This window comes from Drosophila miranda, chromosome 3 (assembly GCF_003369915.1).
Source record: "Drosophila miranda strain MSH22 chromosome 3, D.miranda_PacBio2.1, whole genome shotgun sequence".
NCBI classification, from domain to species: domain Eukaryota; kingdom Metazoa; phylum Arthropoda; class Insecta; order Diptera; family Drosophilidae; genus Drosophila; species Drosophila miranda.
Window position 1 is genome coordinate 23950111 of NC_046676.1, and position 7420 is coordinate 23957530.

The following is a 7420-nucleotide window of genomic DNA, read 5'->3' on the forward strand; positions in this document are numbered from 1 at the left end:
GCCAGTGCCACACGATGTTCGTCGAACATTTCGAAAAAATTATTGAAAATTTTTTAATTTCCCCACTTACGCAGGGCCGTTGCACGCGAAGTTGCAACAACAGCAGTAACCATCTGCTAGCGGCCCTGCAGCTGCTGTTTCAGTTGCTGTCGTTGTTGGTTTTATTGTTATTAGCTATGCGAACGTACGAATAGCAGCAGTATTCATGCACTCTGCGCCCACAACTGCCATTTTGTTTATGACATCGACGATGGCGTCGCGAAAAACGGAAATGAGAGGAAGGAAAAGGGGCGCTTGGCAGCTGCTGCTACTGGTGCAACTTTATGAGCAGTTTTGGTAGAAAAAGAGCGAGAGAGAGAGACAGAGAGAGCAAGAACCTGCCACACATTGTTGATTGGGAGCGGAAATATATGTATATCTGGCGGATGGAAAACCCATACCAATTAAGATGCAGCATCTTGTAAATTATATTTAGATCGGGGAAAAGGTTTCGTTTCCCTTACCTTATTACCTTTTACCTCGTTTAACATTCTTGCCACACTCAAAATGCAGCCATGCTGCACCCACCCATTCCTCCCCCCTTTGGGGCGAAATAGTGCTCAGCTTTGTTTGCCATTTCTTCGTTTTTTATGATTGCCTGCCACAACTTTTTCGCCATTGCCATCGACATCGATATTGGTGGCCGTCGACGACGACGACGACGACGACGACGCTGCGTTGCGTTGGAGCAAAGCGCTGCCTGCGGTTGCCACAACGGTTCCTTGTTGTTGCTGCTGTTGCTGTTGCCGGAACCGTTGTTTTGTATGGATTTTGCACATCGTTTATCTTAGACGACGGGCAACGGAGTCGCAGCTGCCGCCAGCGAGCGGAAATGGCGTTAATGTTGCAACAGCAGCAACTGCAAAAGTAGCAACACCAATACCAACTCCTGCAGTAGAAGCAACAGCAGCTGCCAATGAGCGAGAACTTAATCTTGGGGATTTAACACTTTCGATATATCTTGCGGCGAGGGTGGATACTGGATAGTAATGGCAGCGGCAGTGGCAAAGGGAGCATCTTCTGGCCGTAAAACGTATTGGCTGCCATTATCGGTTAAGCTCTCACTTTATGGCCGAGAAACGCGCACGGCTTTCGGCTTTCGGCTTTCGGCTCTTGGCTCTCAGCTCTCGGCCCAGAAGCAATAGCCCCTTCATCATCTTTGGTATCAGTCGTTGGTTGGTTTAGTGTTAAAAAAACAATTGGACTCACAAAACATTAAATATCTTATATGTATAATCGGGATACCCCCGGATTCCCCCGCGTTCCTCAGAGTCCCGCTGTTCCCGCTTGCAAGGACTTATATTGATCCCTGCTCAAGTGCCTGTAGACTCCATCGCGATTCAAGTAAAATATTGGATCCGATAGCCGGGTCAGATCGTAGCCCTCATTGGCCAACTCGCGCTTCTTCAACTTGAAGGTGGCCGTGCGCGGAATCTCGTCCAGCAGCCGAATGAAGAGGGGTCGCGCGTAGGCCGGCAGGCTACCCCTCAGCATAATCGACAGATAATCCATGTCCACTTTGCGGCCAGGATCCACAATCGCCGCCATGCCAGCCTTGCCCTCCACATGGGGGATCTGAAAAGATAACGAGAATTTACCAACCAAACACGTTTTACGCGTATTTTGTGCGTTATCTGACGTTATCAGGCTCTGACTCAACTGTGGAGTGATCCGACCGCCACAACAGGCCCGCGGCATCAAAGAGCTGACTCACCTCCACGCCATAGACTACACAGTCCTCGAGGCCAACGCAGTTCGTGATGATGGCCTCCACCTCTTGGGTGGCCACGTTCTCGCCCCGCCAGCGGAAGGTGTCACCCGTGCGGTCCTTGAAGTAGAAATAGCCGAGAATATCGCAGACCACCATGTCACCGGAATTGAAGAATACGTCGTCCTTGGCAAAGACATTCCGCAGTAGCTTCTTCTCCGAGGCGCCCTTGTCCGCATAGCCATGGAAGGCGCTGACCGCGCGTCGGGAATCCACCTTGCCCACCAGCAGACCTGCCTCCCCGGGTCGACAGCGGATGCAGTGGCCCCGTGGGTCCTTCAGTAGCTCCCCCGTCTCCTCATCGCAGAGCAGCACCTGGACGGGATAGATCTTCTGGCCGTAGACGGGCACAAAGCCAATGGCGCCCACGCGGTTCGTGATGTTAATCAGATTGGAGTTTCCTTCCGTTGCGCCGTAGATCTCGCCTATCTGCGGTATGGAGAAGCGGCTGACGAACTGCGACCAGATCTGTGGCCTCAGCCCGTTGCCGTACATCATACGAAGGCGGTGATGCTGCTGCTCAGGGGTGTAGGGCGTGGCCAGCAGGTAGCGACACAGCTCCCCGATGTACTGGGCCACGGTGCAGTCGTTGCGGCTGCAGTCGAGCCAAAAGTTCTTGGCCGAGAACTTCTTGCGCAGAACAACAGTGGAGCCGTTGAGGAGGGCCATGCCCACGCCAACGATTCCCCCGGCGGTGTGATAGAGGGGCAGAGGATTATACACCACATCGTCGCGGTTCAAGCGTAGCATGTAGAACGTTCCGGCGGCCATGAAAAGGAAGCGGAGGTTGGTAATGACAGCCGCCTTGGGCAGTCCCGTGGTGCCGGATGTGTACACATACAGCAGCTTGGAGCGCGCTTCCTCTGCTGAGGATGAGGGCGGCAGGGCCATGGCCTGTTGCGTCGCCAGGGCGGCACTTAGGTCCACGGCTCCTGGCAGTAATTCATGTCCGGGAATGGTCCTCAGCTCTTTATCGGTGTACTGATAGACGGGAAGGCATGGCAGCTGCTCCTTCTCGATCAGCGATTGTAGAACATCCATCAGTTCGCTTCCGAGAATGAGGGCCTTGGCGTTGGCCACTTTGATGGAGTGCAGCAGCGACTCTCCCCGAAGATTCGAGTTGATCAGAGCCGTGATCACGCCCAACTGCGAGAGGCCGAGCCAAATGCAGGGATACTCCAGGCGTGTCTCCATCAGCAGGGCCACACAGTCGCCCCTCTGCAGTCCTTGCCCACTGAAGAATCCTGCCACCTTCTCGCTGAGGAGCAGGGCCTCGGCATAGGTGATCCTGCGATCGTCCATGACAAAACAGGCCTTTTGGGGCTGCGCGCGGGCCAGTTGCTGGAAGCATCGCGCTATGGTGAAGCCACCTCGATCCCGCCTCAGGAGATACAAATTGAGGGCCAAGAAGCGCTGCAGAGCCCTGCAAGAGGAACCATTTAGGTAAGTGTCTTGGTAACTTTCAAAACATACTCACATTATGTCCCTCTGGGCGGTCATTACCAGGGAAAACACAAATGTGGGACTCCGCAGGAGTAGACCCAAGAGCGCTGCGAAAATAACGCTGGCCACGGCACTATCACAGCAGAAGCAGACATAAACCAAAGATGCCGCAATCAGAGTGCCCAGACGGGTGGTAAGCTTTTGTTTCAGGTTGAGCTCCAGCTGTATCTCCATTTTCTTGCTTCCAGGCTGCTGGTCCTCCTGGTCGCCGAGTTCTCCGTTCTCACTCACTGCAAAGGCAAGGCATTAATGATTTACTCAACATTTTCATGTTTAGTCTGACAGCAATGGCAAGGCCAGACACCAGACAGCAGACCAGAAATCCCCACACTAACCCTTCGACTAACGCCTAGGGCAATTGTCTAGCTTCGACTGGAATAGTGATAGTGGGCCTCTGATAGCGTGACACGGAGCTTCCCTGATAGCGACTAAGTTTGTGGAGCCAAGTTCTTATCAATGCTGTGAGCAATGCATGGTGCCGGGGACGTTAAGGAGTGGGGTATTGACATAGTCTTAAGATAGTTGGGGCGTGAAAAATCAAACAAGTGTGAAATATACACTGTGAAACAGAGTTGAGCTACAATGTTGTTGATCATTGAAATGGAACCATTCCGCTGAATGAATTCTTTGTCATTCTACTCAAATTACAAATGCAATTATAATTACAGCCGACTGGCAACGAGTCTGCTTTACATTTCATTTAAATATACTATACATATACTGAAAAACCAGTTTAGATACCATGTATTCCCCTGGGTTCTGTTTAAGCCTATCTTATAGTCTCTTATGTGACAGCTTTTCTTGGGCAAAAGCGCTAATTGACTCGAACACAATTTATTCACTTAACTTTGACGACCTAACCTAATGGCTTACTAAAAATAATAGTGCGCGAAGGGGTAGTACTCGACGTAATCTCAAGACTTTAACCCATTTGGCTTGGAAACTTTTAGGTCTCAATGAGAGTGAAATCTTAACTAATCTCCCAACATGCCATTAAGATTAGCTGCGTCTGAAAGTGAAGTGGAAGATATCGGCAAATAAAAACTGCACTGGGTGACTGCCATAGAACCTGGGGCTGGCCCCAGCAAAACAGCTGATATCACAATGGGGCAGACAGCTAATGGCTTAGAGGGAAACATTTGGCAGGTGGGAAAAAGGAAAAATTGCGCTACCCAGAAATGAGTGATAAATCAAAGAGAAAATAGCAGCCACAGCTTTCATATGGGGTGCGAGCGTACCTAGTCAATTCTAGGTTTACAAATAAATTACTTTGTTTGCTTTTTCAAATGAGTCTATTGCTCAAAATTGGAGCAGATTTTCGTTTGTTTCGGGCACAGAGGTTCCCTACACGAGTATAAGGGTTAACGAAGCTAGCAAGCACCACGGACTGGGACCGGAGACAAAGTTCATTGCTACTCGCGAAACATCCAGTATGGACATGCCCGACTCTATCTCTATCTCCATGTTTACACAAACACTACTGCATATGCTTGTGACTGTCGCTGTGTGTATGTGATTGGGTGGCGTCTATGCTGGGACCTTGACTTATTTCGAATTCCGATCACAGAACGATCGCCACGCACTTCTTGGCACTGTCTTCCGCGGGTTACGTGAGCCCAGCCCATGGACTGCGAATGGGTTCTACGAGCATTATTCCACATTTACACTATTGTTCTGAGCGGTTCGTGGTTGTCAGCGTCAGCCCCCGTCATGATCAATGCAATTCACTTTTCAATGTCAGTGCAGCAGCGCCTACTGTGTTCTCTTCTCTTCTCTGACATACTTTTTACAGCACGAACGTCAACGGTTCTTTGGGACAAGCAGAAACACGCAAAATAACTCGAAAACAGTGATCGCGAACGCTAACTGAACGGACGGCTGCGGATCGTGGAATTGAGCAAAACAGAGGCCATCCGTCGGCCTTTTATAAGCGAAGTCGGGGAGAGAGAGAGAGCGTAAGCTCCAAAGTGGGAGAGTGAGAGCATGATGTAATTATAATATATAATATAATGTATAATTTCATCATGAGTGAGAGAACCCGCAGCATCAATTACCTACCCCAAAGCATATTAATGCACGGCGTGGCTTCATGAAAGACCGCTCTCACGACATTCGAATATGTTCTTTCAGTTGAGTTGTTTGTTCGGTTACTAGCGAGAGCCAGAGAGAATAAAAGTAATGAAGAGAGTGAAGGCCTTACCTTTCATAAATACACCTTGGGTAAGCAGTTAAGACTACTAAAACTCCCTTTACAAACACCTAAAGAAAACACTATTTGGATATCCAATGGCCAGCCGTAGAATTTCTTCCACCATTGGAGAATTGTTAATCACTTCCCAATCGCATGCAATCTTCAAAGTTTTTCCATTTCCCCAAACACCCGATTGACTGTTACCACGTGTTGCAGCACCTGCTAGAATTTTCCGGCTAAAATTCTCGCTTGTCGAATTTTTTTAATTAAACATTTTTTATACGACATTGGCATGGCCTGCGCGATGAAAAAACAAAGCGAAAACCAATTTGTCGCTGCCCCAACTTCTCCCTCCCCCTTAAAGAAACGCCTATGTCAAAATAAATTAACATAGAGCAGCGCTGCAGCAGCGGCCGTGGTGCCGGCAGCGCCGTCAGCGTCGCTTCGCTGTCAAATGCCGGCAGCAGAAATATAAAAAATATGTGCATACTTTTGGGCGCGCATATAAAAAGTGTGCGCATACTTTTGGCAGCTTTTGAGTTATAGACGGTGTGAGGGCGAAACTAAGTGAGCGAATGCATGTGTGTGTGAGAGTGTGTGTTTGAGTTGCGATTGTGGCAGTGTGTGTGTGGGATTGCCTGTAATTGACACATGTTACGCGCACAAAAGCGGCACTGGCAGCGGCAACTTGCCTCGCCGCTTCTCAGCCCAGACCGTGACCCGCACCCAGAGACCCCGACCCCCGACCCAGACGCATGGCTCCATCCCGGCCATCGTTATTATCGACAATGGCGCCGCCAAAAACACACTCTCATCTGGCGCTCTCTCTCTCTCTCTCTCTCCCCCTGCCACTGTCTCGCGTGTTCTCCCTGCCTCTCAGCCCCCATACTATACACTCGCATGCCTTTGCTGCACAGCCTTCAAATGCAGGCTCAGGACACAGAGAGAGGCAACCTCAGTCAACTTTGTTTGTAGCCGGCAAAAACAAAAACACACACACAAACTTACAGAGGACACACACAGAGCACCGTTTGCTGATAACGTTAACGTCAGCTGTGCGGCACTTTGGGGCACGGCACACGTGAGTTCTGGCTATGAGTCTGACTCTGGTTTCGGGGGATGAGGATGAGGACGAGGGCAGCCAGAGTCGTGCGCAGGCAAGCGTCAAACGTTTTGTACCTTGGACCCCCAGGCGACATTCACCTCCCTTCCCTCCTCTCCCCGCACTCACTTCGCCAGGCATTTGTTTGTGTTGTCAACAAAAGTTTCTTTGAAATCAGTAACAGATGTCGATTGAAATGGCACAATTGCTGCCTGCTCGGTCCCCGTCCCTGGTCCTGGTCCTGGTCCTGGTCCTGTGGCCTACCCATGCTCTGGCTCTGGCTTTGGCTCTGCGTTTGGGTCTGTGCCTGGTGGAGCATCGCCGGGCGCCCGGTACTTATGATGAATATTTTTACGCCAGACACAACACAGGCCCAAGATATCCCGAGCGGCGGGCACATTTTAATTAAAATTCTGTGCTCAAGTTTTAATGTTAATGCATTGGCATCGATGGAAGCTGGAAAACAATGGGACGGAAAATCGGGACGGGGTATATCTGATAGGAAGGGAAACTCTGAATAGTATGCCTTTGTTTGCAGCACGTTATAGAGTATCCCGGGTACAGTTTTAAACCCCAGGCTGCTGCTGCTGCTGCTGCTGCTCCCTTTCAGTGTCCCTTTATTGACATCGGACTCTGTACATCCCCATCCTTATGTGTGTGCACGGAGCGCCTTGTGGCTGCTGGCGATAACAAACGATAACTGCATGTTAAATAGAAGCTGACGAAAGGAAAGGCTAGCCCGCACAGGGAGAGGGCTAGGCTGCCTGCCAGAGAATGACAGCATATGCAAGTTGGACGCCGGACGTGCAGCCATTTC

At 50.2% G+C, this 7420-nt stretch overlaps 1 protein-coding gene across 3 annotated transcripts; it reads right to left on the minus strand.

Annotated features, from left to right (window-relative positions):
* Positions 1-1195: 1195 nt before the first annotated feature.
* On the minus strand, positions 1196-5210 carry LOC108160099 (long-chain fatty acid transport protein 4). Of its 3 annotated transcripts, none has more exons than XM_017293885.2 (4): positions 5094-5210; positions 3285-3540; positions 1754-3230; positions 1196-1614 (listed from the first exon to the last, which is right to left on the minus strand). In XM_017293885.2, coding segments are annotated over exons 1-4 (2043 nt in total). In that variant the 5' UTR covers positions 5095-5210; the 3' UTR covers positions 1196-1305. The 3 variants fall into 3 exon arrangements, with proteins under 3 accessions (XP_017149374.1, XP_017149375.1, XP_017149376.1); XM_017293886.2 differs by lacking the exon at positions 5094-5210 and adding an exon at positions 4894-4950; XM_017293887.2 differs by lacking the exon at positions 5094-5210 and adding an exon at positions 3646-3907.
* Between the last annotated feature and the right edge of the window lie 2210 nt (positions 5211-7420).

What these genes read in the sequence shown, in the direction of transcription:
- LOC108160099 (XM_017293885.2), bottom strand. An exon ending in ACCGCCCAGAGGGACATAAT is followed by an intron (nt 3,231 to 3,284) that starts GTGAGTATGTTT and finishes TTCCTCTTGCAG; the next exon opens with GGCTCTGCAGCGCTTCTTGG. An exon ending in GTGTAGTCTATGGCGTGGAG is followed by an intron (nt 1,615 to 1,753) that starts GTGAGTCAGCTC and finishes TTATCTTTTCAG; the next exon opens with ATCCCCCATGTGGAGGGCAA.